Here is a 25,325-nt window from a genome sequence, read left to right on the forward strand (position 1 = left end):
TTCTGTTTAGGCAGTATCTTTGGCACGATTCTCCTCTTCGCCCTCTGGGCCCTGTCTATTTTCCCCTGTCAGAATGGTTTATGTATGGCATATCAAATTTTTGTCAAATTATATAGACCATTCAGCTTAGAATCTTGCTTAAGGAAGTGTGCTTCCGGTCTAGACGGTGAAGGTTTACTTCGCTAGTATTTACTAGTAATTTCTTTCGGTATAATCTTATGAGATCTCCTACTCTTGAAGAGTACATCTCTTACTTTCGTTCTTTGCAAAGTGCAAAAGCTTTTGCCTTTCTCTTATGACTGCAGAGGGCTGTAAGGATGGGATGGCCGAAGAGCTTTGAGGAGGTTTTTGGGGGACCTCGGGCTATGGCTATAGCCTCAGAAACAGGTCTGCGCAGCCATAGTCAAGATGCTGTCTTCTTCCGACTGTCCATTCCAGCACTGATACGCTCGACTTTGGAGGATGCGCCATGTTCTGCGGCTGCAGGCAGGCAGGAGATGAGGCCAATAGTTCATCCATGCTGGGCGCAAAAAGGTCTATAGCCAGTCCACTGTATAGTTTAGCTGAATCACATGTTAATTTATATGCCTGTCTAACTCTGTGTGCCACATGGAATAGACCTGCAAACAGAAACGAGGAGGCTACGCCAGCTCCAAACCGATAATAGAGCGCCTCGAATAGCCCCTGAAAAGCGTCAGAAAGCGTCCTATCACATAAGTCTAAGATGTTGGGGAAGGCCATCGAAATTAGATGGTCCAGCAGAGGAGACCCTTGCTGAATAGGGACACACGATAGCATCATGCTCTCTGCCACCCGCATACCCATCAAGCGCATAGACCCGTCTCTCTCTGCAAGCGCATGCGATGCAACTCCAACCGTACCCTCCAAGAGTGCCATGTATGTGGTGCACCTTGTTTCACAGCTCTCTCTACTGCTCTCAGGCAACATCTGTGTACTTGTTAGTGATACCATGTTAAATGCGTAGGTTATTGTGCGAAGTATTGACAATTTAATGGCCCGATCCGGTAGTGCGCCATATTGAACGAGCAGGAACGGGAGAGCAGCACCAACTCCAGCAGAGAGCAAGACTGCAGCAGCTGCATGACACAAGACTAGTCTTGTTGATCTAGAAACAGTACCTTCGGTGATAAAGAGTGCCCAAAAGAGATCGTGAAGTGGACACACCTTACTTGCCTGTACTACTGCTTCTACTGCTAATTGCTCCAAGACACGAACACTGACGCTCTCTAGTGCATCGGGAATCAGACGCAAGCATTGAAGGATGTCTGGTCCCATGTTCTCTACCAGACTAGAGTGCAGCTCAAATTTCGAGAGATGCTTGTGTGCCTGAGAACTGACTGTTTCGAACACCTTATATGTCGCACACAAGTAGCTACATGCATCTTTCTTATCTGCTTTCATCCGCTCAGAAATCATGGTCTCGTGGATCTGGGCACATATAACAGGTAGAAACGACACCAGTGGCCGTATCTGAGTGTGCGAAAAGGAGATGCCAGAGTTCATGATATCTACTAGGAGCTCACACACGATACTGAACCGCAATGCATCTGTGTCTGGCCTGAGGAGTTGAAATTGAGAAGCTATGAGGACAAATGCCCTTTCAAATAGCTCAGCAACCCCACTAATAGTAACATCTTCTAGGCTCTTTGATTCCACCAATAAGCGCAAGTAGATGGACAAGGGACCCAGGTACTGCGCAAAATCATTGCTGCACAGGTACTGCCTGAATTGCGGTAAGACGTGCTCAACTATGAGCACGCGCAATACACCAGGCGTAAGACTAGCTACACTGATGAGACCCTGATGAATATCATGTAACAGTGAAAGGAATCCGTGATCAGTCCGGTGAATGGCCAGGATCAGTCTCTCCAGTGATTGTAGGAGCTGGAGAAGGACTGGTTTGGATAATGATTGATGCTTAGTTGAAGAGAAGCGTCGGAGGGCAAGCATTATTATGGAAAGAAGCGTTTTATCTGATGCTAGGTTGTGCATTTGTCCCTGTCTGCGTCTTAGAAGCAGGAGAAAAGCATTGAAGATAATCTCAGGGAACAGAAGCGCAAGGTCTTGGAACACAGATGTAAAATGAAAATAAACATCACCAGGATAGTCTGACTTAGGAAGTAGGCATAGCCCTAAGATATTAGCTCCTTTTCGTTCAAGAAATCCATACACTTTCTCTCTAAAAGACTCGGCAACTGGAGCTATTCTCAAAAAGGCATTGAGAAGGAAGCAAACAGAACGGATTCCGTGGGCAGAAAAGACTTGATTAACACTGCTAAATTTGTTACCAAGAGTGTCAATAGCGGACGAGAAAAACGCACAAAGGCGGTAATCCAAACCACATATAATGGTGTGTGCATGCACAGACCAGCATATGGCCTCAATGTAAACCAATCCGTGTCTTATTAATGAGTTTGGGTGGGAAGCCAGCGTCACGAAGTGCTCATGCATTACAGAGATAGCATCTGGCGTTTCCCCTAAGCACAGCAGAATTTTCAGTATCTCTTGTGCCTGAGGGAGAGTTTTATCTAACTTTTGACAGAGACAGCTGCACAAAGTCAGGTAGTCAGTCCAGGCAATGGTTGTGACGCAGTTATGACTCTTCAGCATCCAAGTGGTGAAGAAGTGCAGGCCATCGATAACAGTTTCGCATGAGAATGAGACAGACTTTGAGAATCCATCATCATCCTTTCTATTGTTCTTAATGAATGTGGTAGTTAGTTCTTGAACAAGCCAATCAATGAAAAATGGGTTATATGCCTGCTGCATGCGTAGAACAAAGCGGAAGAAGAACGAAGCGTAGAGGTCAATAGCCATCGATGAGTCCGGTCCGGTCTCTGCCTTAATGCCCTCAAGTTGCTCTTTAATGAAGGATAGAACAAGCGAGATAAACGTGGTCATTGGGGTTGTTGTTTCAAGGACAGTGAAAAGAGTCGCAGACAACTTTCCAAAGGTAGCGATGCCAGCCTTACGGTCGAGCCGAGAGAATGCGGTCTTTAAGATGGAAAAGCGAGAAGACTGCCTTACGATATGGTGAATGTATTCACGATACGGCAGTTTTTTGCTTATGATGGCAGATAAAAGATCAAGTTGACTATCTATCTTATCGCCAAGTGGGTGCCGGCAAAGTCTTGCTATCAGCTTCTTAAGAATTTGCATGTGGATATTTGTGCTGCACTCGGGAATATAATCTGCTAGGATGCTGCAGATATCTTTAGAGCTATTGCGGCGAATAAATTCATCATAAAGGGTGTTTGGGCCCAAGGAGCCATTTTTGGCTTGTAAAGCTGCATCTGTAACAAAAAACCTAACAAGTTTTCCATGGGTGCTACACTTAAGTGCTGGTTCGATTGTCGCTGGTCCCGGCAGCATTTTAAAAAGAACTCCCTATCGCTCCCCAGGAATGAGCTATGGGTTTATTATGGGACTTTGCATGGCCTGTACAATGCTCGGGGTCTCTATGAAGGTCAATGCAGTGGAAAAGATGATTGCAGAAGGCCCGTTGTCGCTATATGACGTCATCATATACAGGCCTAATAGTGGTCCGCTAATGCTCCTAGCCATCTATGTACTCCGAAGGCTGGGTCCCTACAGTCTGCTTCTTCATTTCCTTTGGCCGGTTACCCTTGATCTTGTCGTTGGAGCCTTGTATGAGCACACAGCAAAGAAGTTTTTTAGAGAGATGGCTCGGTTGCTTAACCGGTATCTCAAGGAGCCCGACAAGCAGCCCTATAAACGTAAGACTCTCTCCCTAGTAGTATCTTGCTTCACAGCTCCCGGGGTCTCTGTTTTGGTCTACATTCAGAGGAAGATGATGATCACGGAGCTTTTCCTTCTCAATGTCTACTTCTACTTGCTGCAGGGCTCCCATGCTCCATACACGGCCTGCATCAGCACGGCCCTGGTAATGTTAGACTCTAATTACTTTCCGATAGCGGTGTTTACCTCCGTTTACTGCCTCTCATGGACGTTCCTTGTGCCACGAGCTTCTACGAGGCGCTACAGGAATTACATATTTAAGGTTGCTGGAAGACTTCTGCACATTGTTATTCTTCAACTGGTCCTTATTGCAGTGCTCATTGTCCCTTTTGCTCTGATGCATGATGATCCTGCAGAACTGTTAGGATTTATTGGTAGCAGGTTGCATGCCATGTTTGTTGTAAGACCAGAATCGGTGGCACATTCCGGAAACAATATGCACGACCCTCACTCCATACCCCTTCCTTCCTTCTGGGACATTGTATGCTTCCTGAAGGCCATGACATCGGGCAGATTTGATGATCTAACAGATTACATAGAAGATAATAGTCTTTGGGTGTGGAGCGCAGTGACCGTCATAATATTCGTTGGGATTAATCTTTCAATCATGTTCGCGTGGATGCGGCGACACGCAAGTGTAGAACCCATACATCAAGTCCTATTGTGTTTTAGTACACTAATGAGTTTCGTTGTGTTTATCCCAGAGCGGAGTTTCACGATTATTTTGCCGGTGTTGACAGCAATATATTACATTTTATTGGATCTCATTTCCACAACCTCACAAACGGCAACACAGAAGGGTCTGGAGCATGCTGTGGCAACGGAAAGGACGCATCTTGGTTTGCACCCTATTGCTACCCAGCGGGGGTTGATGAGACAAAGCAGGGTGACAGGAAGGTGCAGATGTACAGGGACAAGCACCAGCCTGAAGGACGTAGTCAACATTATTCCTACTAGCTTGGCATCTATCAGCGATACTCCATTTGCCTGTTTAAAGAACGAAAATTCAAGCTTTGACACTGGTACCAGCACCAACAACGATCCTCAAAAACAGCTTCATCAAAAGTGGTTGAAGAATTATAACAATCTTCGCTACAAGCATCTTTCACAGAAGATTTTGGCAAATCGTAATCACATGATTACACACCCCTTCAATGACCTCTTCGTGACCAATGATCTGATTCTCGGTAGCAACGTCTATAGAACTTTAAGCACAAGGGATAAGTGGAAGAGAGCAGATCAGACGTCGAAGAATAGAGCAGATGAAAGTCAATCAGCGCTCAAGTACATAAGGGACGAGAGAGCGGATAGTCTTTTCGGGAACGATGAGGCTCTATGCAGTTGTTTCTCTGGAACGCACCTGGCGTACTTCAACAAAAACATCAGAAACGGAATAGACACGGCCGGGTCTCACTTCTTGGACTTTCTTGAAGAATACAGAGACAGGCTCTCTCACTTGCTTCCATTGATTCTCCAGATGCTTTTTGCCTTCTACAACATGTATTCATCCGTCCAGAACACGGGAATAGTGCGCAGGTATAGCCAAGTGTTTAACGTAGCGTCATTCCTTGCGCTTCGCAGGGCGTTCAAAGAGAACGAGAAAACCTTAATGTGGTCTCTGCCGTTCTTGTGCATTGATCTCTTTGGAGTGGAGTGGGTTCTGCTCAACAGAGGCGTCAAGATGATTCTGGCCCTCTTTATGATCATGTGCAACACGGCTCTTCTGGCATTTGTCGGCTTTAAGTTTCTGGAAATTTAATAAAATTAAATTGAATTCTTGCAAGCGAAAAGCGGCTCAGGCGAGCTATGGCCAAGAGGACTAAAAAGGTTGGTCTCACCGGGAAGTACGGCACTCGCTATGGGAGGGCTGCCCGCAAGCAGCTCCTCAAGATAGAGACCAGCCAGAAGGCGAAGTACACATGCCCTTTCTGCGCCAAGGACAAGGTGCGTAGGACGGCCTGCGGGATCTGGACCTGCAGGTCCTGCTCCAAGACGATGGCCGGCGGCGCGTACAGCCTCCACACAGAGCCTGCCAACGCAGCCAGGGCCACGATCCGCCGCCTCCGTCTGGCCCGTGAAGACGCACAGTAAAGTAAACAGAGTGGACCTGGCACTGCGGTTTGCAACTGTCTGCATAGCTCGTTTACTCGTCCTCGAGCCAGTTGCTGTCCCGGATGAAGGTCAACATCTCGAGCACAAGGGAGTCCGTACTGTGGATGCTTGCGTAGAGGAGGCGGTCCATGAGGGATGGAGGCTTCTCCACAAGAAGCACCTGAGACCGCCTGCCACGCTCGACCATCCTTTGGGTATACCCCTGCTTGAAGCGGTTTGTCTCTGGAGGACTCGTGTATGCCCCAGATTCTCGGAGGCGTCGTCGTGCATCCTCGCGCTCCTGCTTGTTACGCGCCGTAGGATAGTTTCTTTTGCGCTCACTAGTCCATGTTTCACCTCCCTCTCGCTGCTGTGGGGTCAGGCGCCGCACGGTCGCCGGTATGAGCTCGCTAGACATTTAATCCACTAATTTTGCTGCGTGCTCAAGCCTCCTGTTATACAGTTCCATCAGGGTGTCGTACTCCGAGTCTGCAAAAGGGTCGGTGTCTGGCACTGCTTGCGGGGGCTGCATCTGTGCAGGCGCAGGTGGGGCAGGTATATATTTCTGGCATCCATCGACCATGTAACACAGCGGCTCGAAGGAGGCAGTCGGCCGATCCATAGAAAATTAAAGATGCACGTTGAGGTTAGGGTCGGACAACCCGTGCCCGCCAGCCTCCAGAGTGCTTTCGATATTCAGATACGGCCCGCCCCAAACCTGGGCCTGGCAGTAGAGCAGGCGGCCGAGATCCAAAGCTTCCTGGAGTCTGCTCTCCCGCCGTGCGTGGCCATGGAAGAGCTGCGAGGATTCCAGACGGCGATTACCGTCTACATTATGCTCGTAGACGACGCCTCTACGGATGCGTTCGCAAACCTCCTGGGAAGCGTGCTGCGCGCACTCGAGCGGGCAGGAGTCCCCGTCCTGGGCATCCCCGTCGCGCAGCCGCTCTGGGGGTCCTTCACAGCCCTGACGCTCCCCGGCACAGACCTAGTCGTCAGTGTCCAGCGCGGGAAGTGAACTGCAGGGCTTGTTTACTGGGCGGGGCTTAGAGCTCGAGGGCTCCCTCCGGGCAGGCGGACACGCAGGCGCCGCACTCGACGCAGGCGTCGATGTTCGGGGTCAGGACCACCTTGGCGCCTTGGGGAAGCTCGAAGACAGAGACGGGGCACGCGTCGACGCAGGCGCCGGCGGCAGAGCACTTGGAGGCAGTGAGCTTGATGGGCATTTTAAAATCGCCATAAAAGTAAAAACTCCTTTTTGTGGCACCACAAATTTTAAGCACCCGGACAGTTTGGCGATTTCGCAATATTGAGTGTATCGTGGGCCGGCTTTCATCATAGCCCATTAGGTACATAAAAACAGAGTTTTTACTTTTTGAACACGCTTTATACTCATGCGCGGAGTCCTCTCTGCTCTCCCCAGCACTTTCCACAGCCACTTTGTCCCACCATCCGTGGCACCGCTTCCTAGTGCTGGGCCTAAAAGTGCCTCGGAACCTTCTCTCCCCCTCGTTGGAGACCACCTGCATACTCTCGAACCATATGCACAGCAGCTCACAGCACAACAACAGAAGCGTCCTCGGTTCCGGCTGCTGGTGGCAAAGCTTCCCCGGGGAACGAGCCCTCTCCAGCTAACAACACCACTAGAGCAGGCCTTTCCATGTAGTGTGGATAATATTACACTACCCTCCAGTAAGCACGGAAAGCGCCCAAGGAATTTTGCCATAATCGACTTGCACTACAGAATCGATCTCTCTAAAGCTCAAGAGGTTTATAGACAGGCCAATCTAACCATTAAGATGAAGGCTGTGGACGTCAAGGAATCTGTGTAATTCCTTTAGCTTTTGATCAACGCTCATTAAGTCGGCGTCCCCAGCATAGCTCCCGAAGCTATAGTCATACGTTAGTGATTGTTCCAACAAGGCGTTGACCTTGTCCAGAATCTGCCCCTCCGGCTTATCTGTAGTGACTGTGGGGCTGCTCAGCACCAACCCCGGCTCATCTGTATGATAGCTATCCCCATTGTTCTCGTCATTGTCGTGCACGCGCAGGATTGCTGGGGTTTCTCTCACGTCAATCCCATCTTTCTCTCGTGCAGTGGCGTACATTGACTGCAATTCTGTGCTCATCACCTCTGGGATCTCGCTAGAGATGATCAAGTCGCAGATTTTCAATATCTTCTGCTCATCTGTGCAGCCATCGTTAGAGTTGATGACGTTCTTGGATATCTCGATAATCAGGTCTATCATTTTCTGACACTTGGGGGCCATGTCCTTCAACAGGGCTGTCATGGAATCAATTTCATTTCCAAATTTAGCGTTCAAGCTTGCGTTTTCTGCCTCCAAAGCGCCGATTTTCTCTGCTTGCTCATCTACCTTAGACCTTTCTTCCAAGATCTGCCCATTGATCCATGTGAGCTCATCATTTAAGCGATTGATCTCTGCTTTTAATTTATCTCTTTCCTTATATAGGCCTATACACGTTTGACAGGTGGCGTCTAGAGTCTTGCTGCCCTCGCCAAAATCGGTGTTCAACACTATTCTTTCAACCAAGCTGCTGATGGTCTGGCTCTTGTCTAGCCCGACACCATAGGACGGTGCCCCACTGCCACTGGCATCCAATTGCTCCACATCGAGCGCGCTTGATATGATATCCTGGTGGTCTGCTGGAACCGGCGTCAGCGGTGATGTTTGAATGCTCTTGTCACCGCCTTCTGTGCTCACGGGACCAGAATAGGCAGTCTTTGCTTTCAGAGAAAGAGATGCGGAGTCGTGCTCTTCCTTCCAACGAAGCAGTTCTTCATACTTGTCCCTCAGTTGGCCATGCTCGACAAGGAAGTCGTTCTGAACGGCTTGTAAACTATTATTCAACTGCACGGCGGTAGCATTCTCCTCCAGTAGCTTGTGAACCTTGTCCTCTAAGTGATCCTTTCTCTCGGTTAGTTGCCGGATTTCTGTTAAAAGAAGTTCATTGCTATTTTTCTGTCTGTGCATCTCCAGCAGCTGGGCTCTCAGATGCTTCACTTCCTCTTGCCTCTCTGCTAGCGCATCCCTTGCAATTTTAGTGGCATTAGTAATTTCAGTTATAAGTTGCTTGCACGTAGCGTTCTTGACGCGAAGCTGCTGATTTTCAATCTCAAGATTTGCTATTTGCTTTCTTTCCTTGCAGCCGTTTAGAATGGCAAATAACACACGTTCATCCACTTTCAAATCAGATGCTCGTGCCTTAAGGGCCATTTTCAGTCTGACAATGTACTCTTCTTGGAATTTAAGCTCTCTAGTCTGCTCAGCTGCAGCCTGCTGTACCTTGAGGAGGTCTGTCTTCAAGGACGAAATCTGTGCTTCTTTTGCCACGATGTCCTTGCGCAGTGCCTGGACGTCCATTTTCTTGGTGAAGAAAGAGTAAAGCCGAGTTTTTTACTAGAGTGCAATCTTACTACAAAAGCAGCTAGACGAGTATGATGTCTGTAGGGTCATCTGGGCGCTTGCATCGCTGCCAGAAGCCTATCACTGATGTTGTAAGCACGAAGGTAGTCGCAATTGCCCCCATGGCGGCAACTAGAGTGTCTCTGCTAAAAACAGGCCCTGTCCACTTCACATTTAGTAAGTCAGGCACTTGGTACACAGTGGCGAATGGGACATCTACACATTTCTTTTCATTTCCATACAAAGGCAGGCAGTACTGCGTGCGGGTTGGAATCACAAGAGGCACGAACGTGTCCCAACAATAGTGTTCACCAGTGTAGTCAACCACGGGCACTCCAGTCCCGCAGGATTCGCAGTTTACACAGGCAACCAAAAGGAGTAGGCAGCCAAACATTCTCGACGCTCAGAAGGTTCTAAAATGGCCCCAAAATGCTTTATTTAGCTCATCGGCTGAAACGGTAAACAAGTGAAGCTAGTACACAAATACAGCTTACATGCCGAAGCGCCACTAGAACTCAAAGTCGCCAAATTCATCCTCCTGTATATTTTCATAGTTAAACCCGGCAATTGGCTGAGTGTCGTTGCTAATGGTGACTCCGAGGCTTAGATCACCGTAGTTATCAAGAGTATAGTCGCCCTGCGAAGGCTGGGCTTGCTGCGCGGGCTTAGTGCGCTCCAGCACGATTCCAGAGACAAAGTCGCCACCGGCCATGAACTCCGAGTTGAGACTGGGATGTGGTCTCGTTGAGATTGCGTCATCCGTAGCAGCGTGGATGCTGCTGATGTCTTTAATATCGTTTAGCTCTGATGCGGCATTGGTTAAAATGCTTGTTGTTCCCTCTGGCATGCCAATCAGCCGTGCTGCCGCTTTCCCCGCCACCAGGGCCGAGTCCACAGCAGCGCTTTCTCCCATTGCACTGAGGTTGCTGTCGCCAGTCAAGATAGAGTCGGCACTCGGCCCAGGCTTCTGAACCATTGAACCAGGACCAAACCCAGAGTGAATCGTGCTATCTGCGGGTGTGATGGTGCTGTCGTACGCCTGCATATCTCGGCCTACTGCGTCCAGCAAGTTTAGTGTGGCTTGGCGGGTTGGTCCGCCCGTTGATTCGGTGATCGCGCTGCTTAACGACTCAGTATAGCCAGAGCCCGCCTTACTGAGGGTATCGTCCTGCTGGAGTTTTGCTAACGACTTTATCCCTCTACTAGAAGAGCTGCCAGATGCAGATACATCGCTGTCCTCAACTAGAAGGGCGCTTTGAAGATATGCATGACTGCTGTTGTCATACATACACGGATCAGGAACAACGAGCTCGGTCACAAGATGCTCGCTGTGTGCAGCTGACTCTGCATTCTCCTGCGCCTTCGTAGGAGACATAGTCAGATCTCTATTAAGCTTCCCCTGGATCTCAGCGGCTCTACGGGCATGCGCAGCTGTGTCGGGCGAAAGCATGGAATTTCGCGCCAAACTTCTATCTGCATATTTGAACGAGAAGTCAGTCATCCTGCTGGGGCTTTGCCTACTGCTTGAGGTTTCGTCTGGACCAAGGGAAACCCCCGGGGCCATGCTGGCGTTCGAGATGGTGAGATTGGCTTCCTGAGACTGATCATCTCCAAATGGATTATCTTGCTTGAGAGTGAACGCAGACCCCTTTACCGGCTGAGTCGGGATAATTTTCTCACAGTCATCGTGGCGCCTAGGTGAGGCGGTGTTTCGGGCGGGGCTCGTGTACTCAGAAATAGGCTCCATGCTCATATCGGAGAATGCAGCACCAATATCGGAATGGCCTGGAGAGTGCGTGCCGGGAGAAGACATAAATTCATAACTGTCCACCTCTGGCAAATCACTAAACGGTCTTCCAGATTCTAATTCAAGGACCTTCAAGGTGTTCACCATTCCTTTGTCTGTGAGCCACTTCACCAGATATGCAAGGACCTTGAGATCCTCGTCACAAATAAAGTTCGCTGCCTGTAGCAGGGGATCTACCTCGTTCAGTTCCCGGTGATGAAGGATGCCCCAAACCTGTGCGTACATGAAGGCCTTAACCTTAGCTAGCACCCCAGCAGTGTCTAGCGCTGCAAAAACGCCGCGCTTAAGATCCGGGGACTCATCAAGACTCATTGGCTTTTTGGTCCTTGGGTTTTTGATTTCTTCAGGTTCTTCGGTTCCTTCGCTTAATGAGAGTGAGTGATCAACCCATCTGGTATGCGCGGTATTACAAGAGAACATGCAGAGAGAAATTCGCTCCATAGAAGATGCAAGATTGTCTCCTTCTGGGTCAAGGCCAAGACGATCCTGGTAGAAACGTGAGAGCCCCAGCTGATCCCCAGGCTGGGTGTAACCAGTCTATTAGAGGACATTACCACGTCGCGTGAAAACGTGCGGTCACTTTTGTAAGATATTTGCACGGTTTCTGGGAAGAGTAGAGAAGTGAACGGTACCACCATAGACTCCGAAATGAGAGTGGACTGAGAATCGTTAGGGTCACCATGGATTAGTAGCTGATTGCTAACTCTATCTTCTCCACAATCACTGACACCCGGGATTACTGGCGTATAGACATAGAGCTGATCAGTTGGAAGAGTGTTAGTAGGAAGCCGGGGAAGAGCATTGGGAATAGATTGCCCCGGGAACTGATGTCTTCTAGAATGCTGCTGTGCAGATGAGGCTAATTGAGGAGTTGCAATGTAATCTCCCACGTGATTAGTCAACAGCACGGCGAGGTTCTTCAAACACGCAATGTTGAGCAAAGCCTGTCCCATCTCATACCCCGGATTATTGAGCTGAGACTCACTGGAGTTTGGCTTAGTGTAGAGAATGCGCAGGAAGCCAATACTGTCTACGCAGATAAGCTTCAATGCAGGACACTGTCTGCACAACTCCCAGACTTGGCCCGATGATTCAAAGAGCTTTACAAGGCCAGTAGGGGATAGTTCACGCAAGAAGTACAGTCTCTTCAGAACCATCGTTGTATTCACTTGAGTGTCAGTGAGAAAGGGGGAAAGATAGGTCAGGAGATCAACGAGGGTGCTGAGGACGTCTTCTACCGATGTTACTATTAAGGCTATGTAATGCTCCGTCGTCAAGAGCACCACGGAGATGACGTACAGCAGTATGCGCGTCTTACCCGTGCCAGATTCCCCTGCAATCTCAGTTATGTGCTGCTCTCGTATAACGTTTGCCAAGACCAGATCAAATGGTGACATAGTCTTTAGGTGCTTAAAGTTGGGAATAAACAAACTAGACTCCGGCCTTAACCCTGATCCTGCCGAGGCGAACAATCTAACAATGCCGCACGCATCACAGATTTTAGACTTAATTTCTTCAATCTCTCGGACTGATTTATTCTGTTTGACGGCCAATTCATAGCTGTCAGAATTTAGAAAGTTTGCAATTGTGAGACCACCAAGCTTTGTCAAGAAAGATGCGCGTAGGGCCTCGCCAAAATCTAATTCATATTTGTGCCTATTCATTTTAATAAATGACAAGCTTTGTGTCGTCCTTTTAAGAATTAAAAAACACCCTCCCAGCGCTTACCCAGATATGGTAAACTTTGAGGATTGCTCGTTCAGCAATCCAGTCACAGTTTCGGCCAAGAAGAATACCTACCTACAAGATAAAGCCAAGATAGAGCTGTCCCTTTCTTGTAACTCTGACGGCACCCTGACTCTAGAATCCAGGGGCAGGCAGCGAACCAAAATTTCTAAGGTAGTTGCAAGCAAGGTGGGATTCTTGAGGGCTGAAGGAAGTGACGCCAGCGGCGTCTTGCAGATTGCCACCCACTTGAAGATTATATTCACGGACAACAAAATCGTGGATAGCGGCTACGACCTCCTGTCCATTAAGTTTAATTTTGCAGGCTTCACACCAGACATTAATAACATGAAATACTTACTGAGCGTTCTGAAGGACTTGCCAACGGACAAATCTACTTTGCCGGGGAACCGGCAATCCACTTCCTCAGACATGACGACAGCCGCTGTAAACTCTGCGGTCACTAGATTGCCCTTGGCACAAGATCAGTCCATCTACACCTTCTTGATGGAGAGAAATGTGCAATGTGAAACGCTCCCTTCTTGCACCATTATGGCTGCAGACGATGAGTCGGCCGGCTACGATGAGAGTTGTGAGATGAACGCACTGTATGTCGAGCTGGCCAATTATGAGCCGGTGCGATTGAGTGGAGCCAATTCCTCACAAAACGAAGGCTATCTCTGTGCAGATCCTGACCCAGATCTCAGTAACATAGGCTTTAGACTCATATTTCCCAAGGCTAGCATAGTAGAATGCGCACAAGGAGGTGACAGAGGTTCACTCACAAAAGCCGACAGTGATGAAGGAGAGAATCCTTGGCTTAAGCTGGTAAGACTCGCAGAGAATACTTCCTTCAAGGGAGCTCCAGAGTTAGTATCGGAGTCTGGCCCTATCTACCCTGATCTGGAGCAGGAGCCTAGCTCTCAAGAAGAAATGCCCGTTGAAGATGCATCCTTATCGACCTCCTTGCCCGTTAGTAATATGGTGAGGGCTAGCAAACCAAACACTCAAGCCACCTTCAGGCAAGAGTCTATCAAGTCAACTGATGGTAACAATAGTGAGCAGCAGGAACCTGACAGAGCCTTGGTGTCCTACTTCTCGAGTGGTAAGAACTTACAATCCTTTTATAAACATTAGTACGAGGACTTTGGTCCGCACTAACCGTTATTCTGTCTTGCTCGTTAACATATCCTGGACCACTTGGCACAGCGGCTCAAAATCGCGCTCGACGTTTTCTCCAACAAGATCTCCGTCCACATTATAATACTCGCCTATACTCTTCTCTAGGAGTAAATTCTCCTTGTGCTTGACCGTATACAGTCCTGTCCGGGGGCAGAGGCGTCCGGAAATTCGCACCGTCCGACCCTTCGCATCAGTGAGTACGAAGATGGTGCTGTCCTTAGCCTCCAGAACCTTGTGGATTAGATAGAGAGACCAAAACAGAAGTAGACCAACGACAATCGATATGCGGCGAGTCTCTAATGGCACTTTCAAGACCGTCGGAATTCCAATAAATACGCCGGCTGCCAGGACCGAAGACCAGCCAAAGGCCAGGGCTGGAACTCTAGGATCGTACTTGGAACGAATATTATGGCGTGCAAAGAGCTCCACAATTGCAGAAGTTAAAACACGGACAACTTCAAGATTGTTATCGAGGTTGACGTGTGTCCGGTCGACGCTCAATGTGGACTTGCAGAACGAGGGCTTGGGCGGCATTTTCAGTTTCAAAACAATTTATCCTTTAGTACAGCCATTTTCATCTGTAATTTCTAATGATTTATTTTTTGAAGTGCAATTTATTGATGCCCCGCTCGAAGAGGTCTAAGACAGTGGTCCTTGCAAAAGTGGAGAAGAAAACACGAGAGGCCAAGCAGGAGATTATCAAGCAGATTAGGGAGGCATTCGACACATACGACACCGTCTATGTGATTGACTCTCATAACATGACTAGCTCGTCATGGCAGCAGCTTCGCACGAGCATGAAGGGGTATGCGCGTATTTTTATGGGTAAGAATCAGCTTATGCGATATGCCCTCGGTAAAACTGAGGAGGAGAGCTATCGGACTAAGACGTGGCAGCTGGGACGCCTCCTCAAAGGCATGACCGGCCTTCTCTTCACTAGCGCGCCGGAGGAGAAGGTGCGGTCAGCCCTTGCGTCTGTTGCGCGGCCTTGTTTGGCCAGGGGCGGGGACGTTGCCACCAAAACGATCGTAATCCCACAGGGCCCTCTGGATAGAGACAAGTATTCATTTGCGTTAGAGCCAGAACTGCGTAAGCTTGGACTACCAACGAGTCTGCAGAACACAGTCATCCATGTCCTCTGCGACCATGTGCTGTGCAAGGAGGGCGATGTTTTGACATCTGCTCAGGCAAGACTTCTGAAGCATTTCGATCATGTGTTGTCAGAGTCTAGTGTCACGCTCCGGGGCGTCTGGCACAAGGAAACAGAGGATCTTGACGTCCTAGACCCCAACTGTCTCTACCTTCTGGACACGGCTCCTGCAGAAGAGGATGAGCAGAGCGATTGATCTGCGCTCCCCTCTCTGGGGCATCTTGCCAGACCACAGAAACCACATAAAGAGTAAATGCTGTGACCCTTTTGGAACCTTTCGTCTGCGCATGGCTTACTGAAGAAGCGGCAGACTGCAACCGGATGAAAAAATAGTTTTCTGCGCGGGAATGTCCGGCTCAGATAACAGGAGGCTACAGAGCGAGGTGACTAAACTGGTGCGGATTCTTCAGGAGCTTGGTTATCCAGCAAGATCCCTGGGCCCCCTTCAAGACAATCTTTTGCCCCCGAACAGGTTCGAATTCACCTCACTTGCCTTGTTGACCCTAATCCGATGGCTAGAAACAGATTCCCTTCCAATCTACACTTCGTTTCTTTGCGAGTATGTCGTAGACCCGAGAACGATTCCGGATCAGACGGTTATTTACTTAATGTACAACGCTCTCATCGATATCCTTCACTATGAGCCGAAGCTGTCTGCAGAGGCCTTTCTAGATAAGATAGGCGGTACCATAACTGGTGAGCTGCGAGATCTCCATTACTATCGCGTACGAACGGTGAGAATCTTTGCTAAACTCTTACATGATCTTCAGCTAAGATGGATTAGGCACTCCTCAGAACGTATGCGCGGAACAGACGGTTTTATCGTTTTGCTCCCTCCGTCCTTGAAGCCGCAAATGCCTTATGTAGCTCAACGCTGGACCTCTCACCCGGCGGTCATCATGCATCAGCCAGAGAATGCAGCATATCGAGGCATTGTTTCGGAGACTCCGGCAGATATGCCTAGAATTCATCGCGCCCCATCTTTTCCTGGCCTACAACCTCACTATTATCCTGATCCAGCACATAATGCATCACATCAAATTAACCATCTCGTTGATATTACTCGCAATGCCGTAGCTGCTCACTCCCATCCCTCGTCTTTTGACGTGGCTGTTGGCATGGACAAGCTCCCCGGTGACATTCAAAGACGCCTCCACAGTCAGTTTTCTAGTCAGTCAAGGAAGCATAAGAGACACCATTCAAGCAGATCTTCATCACGGAAGAACGAGTTGGCTAGGAGAGAAGCCAGAACTCGCTCTAGCCAGGCAGGCCGTCATCGTAGACGTGCATCGTCAACCTCTTCTACCTCGGTCTATTCGTACAGCAGTAGCTATTCCTCAACCAAATACTACGATGATTCAGACGCATATTCTACCTACTCTGATTCAGTAGTGGAAGAAGCAGATGAAGAAAGGCGCACAACATCAAGAAAGAGATCTCACTCACAGGGGAGGATGTCAACAAGGACGAACCATAAAGTTAGCAGCTCACAACGAAGGTCAAAGAGGGAGTCTACCAGTCACTCAAAAAGGTCTCGTGGCCAATCTGCCCGACACCGACGCAGGCCTTCCTCCGCCACAAGATCTAGGTCAGCAAAGTCAAAACCTGCAGACAAGGTGCACAGTGATTCCTTTATTGCAAAGGACGCGCACCAAAGAAGCATTTATGAGCCCAAAGAAAAGCCTCTTTCTCCCAGAAATCTTAATGCATCGAATCAAGCTTCAGTCAATGTTCCGTCTGGACACCAAACCCTTAATACTGGCATGGATTCAAAAAGTCAAGAGGAATATATGTCAGATCGTGAGCTACTTCTTCAATTGGGCAGAGCCACAGCCAAAAAGTATGTGACTTCCGGCGGAGAATTCTACGACACGACTAGGCAAACACCCACTTCCTTGCAGCAAATGTCTGAGTTTCCTGCCTCAAACTCTGACCCTACTCAGTTGCATGTAGATCTATCGCGTTACTCTGTTAAAGACAAGAGTATTCTTGCAAACACAGCAATTGATAATGCAGATCTTCAGATCAATCATCTCAATGCCGTTCCGCTGCCACCGCGCGCTGGGCCCTTCTCTGCCGGTCCGCCAACTCTTCCTGCAGTCCCGGTAACCAGCTCCTATCCACCGAGCTGCCATCCGTCCATTAATCCGGTATATAATGAACCTTCCTATAACATACAAGCAGCGTGTCCTGCCACACCTCTTTACATTAATCCTCAAAGAGAAACTGGAGCAGAATCTGTTGGAACGAGCGCTGCTAATATGCCCACGTATAATTTCCCGAAGGATGGAGTATACGTCCCTGGATATCCTTATATTGTTCCGACTGAATTTGGTGATGCGCCCTCAAGAGAGCCCTACAGTGATGCAGAAGCTTCTGCTCTGCCAGCGTCGTTTGTTATGGCACAGAGACATGTCGAAAGCACCCCAATCATGAGTAACGGACAAGACCTGAGGCCACTCCTAGATAAGCACCCAGACCCTATGATGGAGTACATGATAGAAGCAGAGATCAGACGTGCAGAATCAGACCCGCGGCAATTAGAGGAAATAAACAATCTAGCACAAGAAGACAATTATCGGAAGAGCGTTACATCAAGAACAACCACTCTTCCATTGCCCTCCACGTCGACATCAGTAGCTCTGAACAGCGACCATCCCACCTCAGTTCCTGCTACTTCTCTGCCAACACCATCCTATTCTGGCTCTGCGCACATGGGAAGGATAGATTCTCGCACCAATGAGCTTCTGCCAGCCCCATCAGTAACCAACAGCAACACTGTCGTTAGCGCTCGTGACGGAGCGTCCAGCCTGCCTCCGCCAACGACCACAAACTCAGGTATCTCCACAGCTCCCCTGAGATATCCTACGAGTACTACTGTTGAGACGCTCGATGATTACACTGGGCTCGTGAAGCATGCCCTCCAGAACACCCCATCCACTGCACCGTCACATCCAACCACCTCTGGATCCCACACTTCTCAGAGTTTTTATGACAACTTGACTAGCTATTCTGGGAAAGAGCTATCTAGTAGCTTTAGGGAGCGTATAAACAAACTAACCAGGGAATCCAGTTCAACGCCAGAGACGGCGTCCGTTTCAGCTAGAGAAGCGATTCCAACAAGAACAGTGGCCTCTTTGAATAACAGAATACTGGTAACCAATGGCCTCCCTGGAGTATCCTCCACTCCCACAGCGACAGCAGCAGTTCCATTAATGGTCAACAAATATGGACAGGTCCAGGTCAATCCAGATATAGTCTTTCCGGAGATACCGGCTTCAGAGCGCCACAAACCAGAGTACAGAGCAGCTATTGAAGCAGAGGCCCTGCGACAAACACATGCTATCGTCCCAGATACAGCCAAGTATCACTCGGTAGGCGATCTTACTGAAGACGATCTTAAAAAGAGTGGCATTGCGTACATCAGGGAGTCGTCTACCACTTCTGGCTCTTCCAGTATCCCAGAGTGTGTGATTGGACACTTGGTAGGAGGAGGAAGTCGCTCTACCCTGTCGATGACCAAACCCACAGTTAACATAGAAGCTCCAGAGGTGGCTCTACAAGAGACGTTGACTGCTGGCGACAAATCATTCCACAAGACCAGTAGACAAGATTATCCAGATCCTTACTCTGTGCCAAAACCGTTCAATAATCTACCCACTGCTAATGTCTCTGCTGTGCCGTCCACATCTCGCTCGTTGTACACACATAGTGTCAGCATTCCAGAGTCCATCCCGTTAGGTGGAAATATTAAGACTGCCATCGAAGCGATAACTGATCGAGTTGAACACGTACAGTCAGAGCTTACAGCGGCAACGGCGGCAACTGCAGCAATAATTGGATCACACAATGGTGTTGGTGGTAGCAGTAGTAGTAGTGCAAGCGTTGCCTCAATCCGACAGCCTTATGACTTGTCCAAGACTAGCACTGGTGCACGGGGATCCAGACGTGATGATACACCAGTGACGAGTGGTCCGAGGGGAGATAGCGTGCTGAGTAGTATGAACACAATGTCCACAAAAAGCGTTCGCTTTGCTGGCCAGGACACAACGGACTCCCACGATTTATCAGAGCACTTGTCATCTGTCCGTGACGACTTTTTAAATTTAGAGCAGGTATCTAAGTCGCCATCTGACAGGGTATCTACATCTATGCACCAAATGACGAAAGAATCTAGTTCAACTACCCTGCCACTGCCCTCCACAAATACGACAAATCCAGAGAAGACACTAACATCCAACCTGCCTGTGGCGTCAAGCACTTCCCAAAACCACAGCTATGACATAGATAGTAAGCAGGCCCTCATAGAATCTGCTCAATCTCTTGGCAGAACAGCCAGTGCTCTGCAGAGACTCCAGGCCAGTGGGGTCTCCCACTCCACGCCAGCAACCTCATCTCCAAAGGAGTATATTGGACGCCGGTTCGACTCTACGCCCGAGACTACTGGTGGCTCTCTTCCTCCTCCCGAAAGCGCGTCATCAGTGTCCAACCCTATTGGTACTGTGATGTCTGGAACCGGAAGCGTATTGATTCCCCCGTCTAGCACAACTAACACGGGTGCGACAGGATCAAGTGCTCGTCCAAATCTGTATCTTCCTAGCCTTGGTCAGTCTACTGAGATGATTTCCTCTGTGGAAAATCCCAATCTTGTACTGAATAATAGTACACTAGTTCTATCCGATGGCATAGCAAATTCCCTAGGACGACGACTTAATGCCGAGATGCACACAGAACCGAAGCATCATATTCCCCAGTATCCTCCTATGGGCCCTCCAGCCTCCAATGTTCCTCCAGCCATTGATAAAGCAGCAGATGAACTAGGTGCCAAGCCAGGAGCCACGTCACAAACTAGTATCATATCCGGGTCTGCTGGGGGCTCCGGAACATCTAAGAGCTCTGGTGGATCAGGTAGCTCAACAAACACTATAAAACACTTATCTCACGGATTAAGCGATGATGCAAATGGCTTGGGAACCCTATCAGTTAATGCGCATCGAACAAGTACAGAAAGCCCCCCTAGTAATGGATTAGAAGCCAGTAGGATACCTTTGAGCGGAAGCCGCCTCCGAGAGCTTAAGGCGCAGGGAGAAAAGCTTATCAGGGCTGCAAATGAAATCGAGACAGCGTTTGTTCCTCCCTATCTTAATCAGGGGTCGTCTACAGGAACCACAGTGATTGGGCCAAGCAGCCTTGGAAGCACGAGTGCAAATAATACGACATACTCCAGTTAGATGCGCGACTTGTAAACTTAGAAAGCTACCATGTTTGTATCCTTCGCTCGTAAGAGCTACGTCGATCTGCTTCTTTAAGCCTCAGCCTATCTTGATAACAATCTATCCAACAACAAAAGGCGAGGTGTTGAATAAATTGATTGAGGCGAAGATCAAGCAGATTCTTATGTCTAGTCCACTTGTCCGTATAAAATTGTCCCGTCTCAAAGATTTCCTGCGCAAATTTTGCAACTAATCTGTTGCAGTCTCTAGCAGCCAGCGCCTCAGACCATGCCCTGAATGCTCGCCGTTGAAGAAGATGGTTAACTAGCAAAAAGCCCGCATCATAGTAGGCATGTGCATACCGTGAAATAATATGCTGATTAGCTGCGCACGCAATAAGAGACTGCCGCTTGTAAATCCGCTGACCCTTGAACTTAAAATGAGGAGCTGTTGTGTCCTTGATTGTGTACCGAGACCAATCTATGTCCGACTGAGAGTCTGTATCGCCAAGTAGATTCAGGGATGTCTGTTCATAGTCTAAGTCCGATGTGGTAGGACTCGAAGGCGCCGAAGGCGGTGATGAGGGCCCTTCTTGTGAAGCAGGCATAAGCTGAGTGACAGTCTTTGGGGTCTTGAAGGCAGTAGGAGATGCTTTGGGTGGCTGAGAACCAGCCTGAGCAAGAGGTGAGAGAGGTAGTGTATTCGGTTTAGTTGAATCTGTGAGAATCGCAGACTGCACATTGGTATTTTGAGATGGGTTTGATGGTCCAGTAAGACTCACTTCCTGGGGTAAGACCGGCTTCCATGACACGTTTCGAGGTAGTTGACAAGATGCATAAGGGTACAAAATCTGCCAGGGAGAGCTCCTTTGAAAGAGGACCTCAATACATGTGGTAATTAATTCCCGCTCTGCACCATTTGCGCCCCAGTCAGCCCCAGGAAGGACGGAGGCATAGTTGTCACACAAATCTACTGCTATAAGGAGAAATGACAACTTCTTCTTTGCATTTTCATCCTTCGAACACCTTTCAACAATTGCCTTGTGCACGTGCCACGTTTCATTAAACTTTGAGATGAACTTCACGGACTTCTTATGTGTCTCTAAAATTTCCTCCATGGACCTCAGCAGGTATACAAGTCTAGCGTGGTATCTGCTTTTGATAAAAAGGGCGTCAGCCAGATCAGTCAAGGGTACAGATCCATTGTCTTTTGGGACCTGAAATACTTTTTCTAGAATTCTATACCGGAGTAGCCCTAAGATTAGGCACGCGGAAGAAGCAAATAAATGCCGTACATAGTCATTCCATGTCAGCGTTTGCTGCACCTCTGGAAAGTTATTGGACGTAAGCAAATTGTCCTGGATGAAGGACAGGCATTGCTCTAAATTGTTATCTTTGATCATCTGCTCTACTGCAGTATACATCTGCTGAATTTCTGCCCCTACAAGAGTCCTTCTTTTGCACTTTTTAGAAGGCACAACAGCATTTGTGAAGTAGCAGAGCAGATGAAATTCCCAGCCAAAGCTGCTTGCCTCACCTGATGCGTGTTTTAGAAGTTCAATGAAAAGCTTATCGTAGAAAGGAAACTCGATGGCTAGCGCGTTGCCTTTGGCTGCCTGAGATAGCAGATGCTTCGTATAGGCATAGATGGAGAAGGGCATCATGAGACAGTAAAACGAAAACAGCGCCATCGTGTGAGCAGAAATGATGGAAGCGTCTTCCTCCATGGAGCTTTGACGAAGCGTAGCGCATAGCTTCCGCGCACTGATGGGGATCACTTGTAGCCGTGGAACAAGATACTTAAGAATCTCCTCTATTCCATACGGCGCATATCTAAATAAATCAAGAATCAGATAGAAGTATGTGTGACAGATTTGGCTCTTGTTCTGTTCTGGAAGAGTAGTCGAGCTGTTAGCCCGTTGATAGGCAATTATTAGCCTCCAGTCGTTTGGCTTACCATTGAGCTGTTCGAATTTAGTGTCATAGTTGCGGTTAGGGTCGGGAGCTATTGAAAAGAAGATGTTCATTTTTAAAACAGTTTGGTCAGTTTTTAGCAAGGCACGGAATTGCAAGGCCAATATCTCAAGTTAATAGGAGTGCAACTTTCTAATACTGTAAGCTCCATTTAACTTTTTGAGCATGGATTCCCGGCTCAGGGAACTTTGCCGCCATAGAGATTTAATAATAAATAACTGGGATTATAGAGGCATGCGCGGATTGCTAAACGTTATGTTGGTGAACGCCCTCGGTACCATGAGAGCCGAAACAGCAAGGATTTCAAAATTTGTTTACCTCACAACCGATAGCGAATGGTTGCACCGACCTCTCAGGGCCAACAAGAGGCCGAGAGCTCCACTAGCGTGGTAGAAATAACAACCGGGACTACTGTTCATCATATTACCATCCCAGCCAGACCTAGGGCTGCCAAGTCGCCGCCTTTGAGATCGGCAGTTGAAAACTTGATGAAGGGGGGTATCTTTTCAACAGCCCAGCATACAGGCTCAGAAGAGGCAGCTACAAGGGGTCTATCTAGGGGATCGGGAGCTAAATCGTCCCTGGGAGACAATGGAAGATCTTGTACCAGGAAAAAGCGGTCCAGAAGCACGATCTTGAATATGAGGAAGGAGCTTGACGATATCCTAGCGCCACTAGGACCCCCTGAGGGCTCTTCTGTTGCAAGCCCGAGATCAGGCCAAAATATACGATCGGTTTCTCCTCTGGTTGCAGTTAATAACATAGATGATACCGACACTGCAGCAATGGGTGGGAGGACTAAACTGATGATGGCTGCTATTGTAGATGACGTACTCGCTGTACAGAAATACATCACTGAACAAGGGCAGCGCACTCCAGACGGAAGGACAGCTCTCATGCTTGCAGCTGAACATGGATCAATTGCGTGTATCGATCAGTTGATCCCCTGGGAGTCCGGTCTGGTTAGCAATAATGGGTGGACAGCAATAATGTATGCCATCGCGGCACAGAAGTTGCAGGCAGTGGAGCTCCTGGCTAGAAAGCCAAAGGAGCTGACCTCGACAACAGCAGACGGACGAACTCCGCTTATCCTGGCCGCTGAGATTGGCAGCGAGGAAGTTGTACAGCTATTTCTGGAGTCCAGACTCATTGGAATGACAACAGCTGACGGCAGAACAGCACTTATGCAAGCCGCGTGGAATAGGCATTTAGATTGTGTTCGTTGGTTAGCAAAAAAGGAGGGTGGAATACAAGACTCAGAAGGGAAAACGGCTCTTATGCTGGCCATTGAGGGGAGATCTATCAATAGGCAACAACACGATAAGGCCAGGACACAGGATTTCGTTAATCTGCTGGCTAGTGAAATGGGCAAAACCACAGCCGACGGAACTACGGCACTAATGTGTGCTGTGCTGAACAATGAAGAGGATAGTATCCCTCTGCTCAAGAGTGAGCTCATGAAGAGGCAAAGGAGTGGACGCACTGCATTGATTCTGGCCGCCAGACAAGGCACACTTACAAGTCTTCATGATTTGCTGCCTGAAGCTGGAAGTAGGGACGGCTCTGGAAAACCAGCTTTATATTATGCACTGGAAGGGCGAAACATGACTCATGTGAGGGAGTTATCTGCAGAGTATAATATGACGATTGATGACGATGTGTCCATGCTCATGTCGGCAATAATTTTCGGCAATGAAGAGGCAGCCCTTCTCATACTGAAGGAGCTACAAAAGCAATCACTTACTACCCCAGCCAAAGGTCCTTTGCCCCCGTTGCATGTTCCAGTTACCGAAAGAGAGCAGAAGACAGCCCTGATTCTTGCCGTCGAGGCAGGAAGTCTCGCACTGGTGAAGGAGTTATCCCTTACAGAGCATTCTTTTCAAGATGTTAAGGGGACCACGGCTCTGATGTACGCTGCAGAACGAGAGTTTTGTGATGCAATTAAGATTCTCTTGCCTTTGGAGGAGCACATGAAAAACGTTGCAGGCCACACAGCACTCATTCAGATGGCCATGAATAACAACATCCTTGCCGTATCCTTCCTTCTCTCAGAGGCCTGTGACACTGACAATTCTGGAATGACAGCGCTTATGCACGCAGCACATTTGGGGCACCATAATATAGTGAGCATTCTTCTCAGTAGCAACGAGGTCGGGATGGTCGACACCCATGGGATGACGGCCCTCATGCACGCTGCCATGAACGGCCATACACAGTGCGTCTCTCTCTTGGCCCCGAAGGAGCACCATTACGCGCGGATGTACCGCTTATTGAAGGATAGCAATACTGGCATGACTGATGAGCAGGTGTGGTCCCACCAAAGTTTCTATTCCGGCCGGACGGCATTAATTATAGCGGCCATGTATAATTCGCTGGACTGTGTCAAGCAACTAATTCCTTGGGAAGCCTGGGTTCTCAATGAATACAATCGACTTCCCTCTACAGTGATAAATATAGGAACTTATTCTAACGACATTCAGGACGCTCTTACCATTCGAGGCATTCATAGATTAATGAAAATGTATTATGCAAGACGGCGTAATGAGCTGGGGTCCTGCAACATCTGCCTCAACAAGATCTCTAGCATGAAGTGCTACCCGTGTAATCACACTGTTTGTTGCGAGGAGTGTGCTGAGAGGCTAATGACAACAAAAAAGCCATGTCCCCTTTGCAGACGGCCAATCCTGTTCTGGATCACAGAGTGTTATGATTTGGCCACTATGTCATTTACTCTAGCCCCAAATTTCGAATGGATCGACCTCCCAAGCGACGACGACGATGACGACAGTGATAGAAAACATTCCAAAGATGAGGATACTGATGACGAGCTGTATGTCAATATACACTTGGACCACGAGATAGAAGTCTCATCGTATTCATGGTTTCACTAGACTCTCTCAGCTCCAAGACATGGATACAATGCTTAGAATATTTCAGCTAGAACCCCAAGATCGCTTCTTAAGTGTAGTAACAATTTCG

General features: G+C 48.5%; 18 protein-coding genes across 18 annotated transcripts; 8 read left to right on the forward strand and 10 right to left on the reverse strand.

Moving 5' to 3' along the window:
- Positions 1-369: 369 nt before the first annotated feature.
- Positions 370-3,393, reverse strand: GL50803_005522 (uncharacterized protein; the record flags this gene model as incomplete). Its single annotated transcript, XM_038046167.1, has 1 exon — positions 370-3,393. One exon carries the CDS (start codon positions 3,391-3,393, stop codon positions 370-372), a length of 3,024 nt encoding a protein of 1,007 aa, XP_037902299.1.
- A 31-nt stretch (positions 3,394-3,424) lies between these two features.
- On the forward strand, positions 3,425-5,539 carry GL50803_0013947 (uncharacterized protein; the record flags this gene model as incomplete). The annotated part of the gene is made up of 1 exon (XM_001705961.1): positions 3,425-5,539. The coding sequence occupies one exon, from the start codon at positions 3,425-3,427 to the stop codon at positions 5,537-5,539; it is 2,115 nt and encodes a 704-aa protein (XP_001706013.1).
- Positions 5,540-5,586: 47 nt separating this feature from the next.
- GL50803_005517 (Ribosomal protein L37a) lies at positions 5,587-5,871 on the forward strand (the record flags this gene model as incomplete). The annotated part of the gene is made up of 1 exon (XM_001705960.1): positions 5,587-5,871. One exon carries the CDS (start codon positions 5,587-5,589, stop codon positions 5,869-5,871), a length of 285 nt encoding a protein of 94 aa, XP_001706012.1.
- A 52-nt stretch (positions 5,872-5,923) lies between these two features.
- On the reverse strand, positions 5,924-6,289 carry GL50803_005515 (uncharacterized protein; the record flags this gene model as incomplete). Its single annotated transcript, XM_001705958.1, has 1 exon — positions 5,924-6,289. One exon carries the CDS (start codon positions 6,287-6,289, stop codon positions 5,924-5,926), a length of 366 nt encoding a protein of 121 aa, XP_001706010.1.
- Positions 6,290-6,493, reverse strand: GL50803_005514 (uncharacterized protein; the record flags this gene model as incomplete). Its single annotated transcript, XM_001705957.1, has 1 exon — positions 6,290-6,493. One exon carries the CDS (start codon positions 6,491-6,493, stop codon positions 6,290-6,292), a length of 204 nt encoding a protein of 67 aa, XP_001706009.1.
- A 12-nt stretch (positions 6,494-6,505) lies between these two features.
- On the forward strand, positions 6,506-6,889 carry GL50803_005513 (uncharacterized protein; the record flags this gene model as incomplete). The annotated part of the gene is made up of 1 exon (XM_001705956.1): positions 6,506-6,889. The coding sequence occupies one exon, from the start codon at positions 6,506-6,508 to the stop codon at positions 6,887-6,889; it is 384 nt and encodes a 127-aa protein (XP_001706008.1).
- A 28-nt stretch (positions 6,890-6,917) lies between these two features.
- Positions 6,918-7,097, reverse strand: GL50803_0060379 (Ferredoxin Fd1, Fd2; the record flags this gene model as incomplete). Its single annotated transcript, XM_038046211.1, has 1 exon — positions 6,918-7,097. The coding sequence occupies one exon, from the start codon at positions 7,095-7,097 to the stop codon at positions 6,918-6,920; it is 180 nt and encodes a 59-aa protein (XP_037902300.1).
- Positions 7,098-7,265: 168 nt separating this feature from the next.
- Positions 7,266-7,703, forward strand: GL50803_0018559 (uncharacterized protein; the record flags this gene model as incomplete). Its single annotated transcript, XM_001705954.1, has 1 exon — positions 7,266-7,703. The coding sequence occupies one exon, from the start codon at positions 7,266-7,268 to the stop codon at positions 7,701-7,703; it is 438 nt and encodes a 145-aa protein (XP_001706006.1).
- Positions 7,659-9,254, reverse strand: GL50803_0096580 (uncharacterized protein; the record flags this gene model as incomplete). The annotated part of the gene is made up of 1 exon (XM_001705953.1): positions 7,659-9,254. One exon carries the CDS (start codon positions 9,252-9,254, stop codon positions 7,659-7,661), a length of 1,596 nt encoding a protein of 531 aa, XP_001706005.1.
- Positions 9,255-9,318: 64 nt separating this feature from the next.
- On the reverse strand, positions 9,319-9,690 carry GL50803_002863 (uncharacterized protein; the record flags this gene model as incomplete). The annotated part of the gene is made up of 1 exon (XM_038046024.1): positions 9,319-9,690. The coding sequence occupies one exon, from the start codon at positions 9,688-9,690 to the stop codon at positions 9,319-9,321; it is 372 nt and encodes a 123-aa protein (XP_037902301.1).
- Positions 9,691-9,804: 114 nt separating this feature from the next.
- On the reverse strand, positions 9,805-11,415 carry GL50803_002864 (uncharacterized protein; the record flags this gene model as incomplete). The annotated part of the gene is made up of 1 exon (XM_001705952.2): positions 9,805-11,415. The coding sequence occupies one exon, from the start codon at positions 11,413-11,415 to the stop codon at positions 9,805-9,807; it is 1,611 nt and encodes a 536-aa protein (XP_001706004.2).
- Positions 11,416-11,468: 53 nt separating this feature from the next.
- GL50803_0015939 (uncharacterized protein) lies at positions 11,469-12,767 on the reverse strand (the record flags this gene model as incomplete). Its single annotated transcript, XM_038045840.1, has 1 exon — positions 11,469-12,767. The coding sequence occupies one exon, from the start codon at positions 12,765-12,767 to the stop codon at positions 11,469-11,471; it is 1,299 nt and encodes a 432-aa protein (XP_037902302.1).
- Positions 12,768-12,837: 70 nt separating this feature from the next.
- Positions 12,838-13,965, forward strand: GL50803_0033629 (uncharacterized protein; the record flags this gene model as incomplete). Its single annotated transcript, XM_001705950.1, has 1 exon — positions 12,838-13,965. One exon carries the CDS (start codon positions 12,838-12,840, stop codon positions 13,963-13,965), a length of 1,128 nt encoding a protein of 375 aa, XP_001706002.1.
- A 27-nt stretch (positions 13,966-13,992) lies between these two features.
- GL50803_0013413 (uncharacterized protein) lies at positions 13,993-14,544 on the reverse strand (the record flags this gene model as incomplete). The annotated part of the gene is made up of 1 exon (XM_001705949.1): positions 13,993-14,544. The coding sequence occupies one exon, from the start codon at positions 14,542-14,544 to the stop codon at positions 13,993-13,995; it is 552 nt and encodes a 183-aa protein (XP_001706001.1).
- An 86-nt stretch (positions 14,545-14,630) lies between these two features.
- On the forward strand, positions 14,631-15,356 carry GL50803_0013412 (Ribosomal protein L10; the record flags this gene model as incomplete). The annotated part of the gene is made up of 1 exon (XM_001705948.2): positions 14,631-15,356. The coding sequence occupies one exon, from the start codon at positions 14,631-14,633 to the stop codon at positions 15,354-15,356; it is 726 nt and encodes a 241-aa protein (XP_001706000.2).
- A 151-nt stretch (positions 15,357-15,507) lies between these two features.
- Positions 15,508-20,391, forward strand: GL50803_0096570 (uncharacterized protein; the record flags this gene model as incomplete). The annotated part of the gene is made up of 1 exon (XM_001705947.1): positions 15,508-20,391. The coding sequence occupies one exon, from the start codon at positions 15,508-15,510 to the stop codon at positions 20,389-20,391; it is 4,884 nt and encodes a 1,627-aa protein (XP_001705999.1).
- A 25-nt stretch (positions 20,392-20,416) lies between these two features.
- Positions 20,417-22,399, reverse strand: GL50803_0041311 (uncharacterized protein; the record flags this gene model as incomplete). Its single annotated transcript, XM_038046099.1, has 1 exon — positions 20,417-22,399. The coding sequence occupies one exon, from the start codon at positions 22,397-22,399 to the stop codon at positions 20,417-20,419; it is 1,983 nt and encodes a 660-aa protein (XP_037902303.1).
- Positions 22,400-22,681: 282 nt separating this feature from the next.
- Positions 22,682-25,237, forward strand: GL50803_006650 (Ankyrin repeat protein 2; the record flags this gene model as incomplete). Its single annotated transcript, XM_001705945.1, has 1 exon — positions 22,682-25,237. The coding sequence occupies one exon, from the start codon at positions 22,682-22,684 to the stop codon at positions 25,235-25,237; it is 2,556 nt and encodes an 851-aa protein (XP_001705997.1).
- Between the last annotated feature and the right edge of the window lie 88 nt (positions 25,238-25,325).

Source organism: Giardia intestinalis, chromosome 5, assembly GCF_000002435.2.
Source record: "Giardia intestinalis strain WB C6 chromosome 5, whole genome shotgun sequence".
NCBI classification, from domain to species: domain Eukaryota; phylum Fornicata; order Diplomonadida; family Hexamitidae; genus Giardia; species Giardia duodenalis.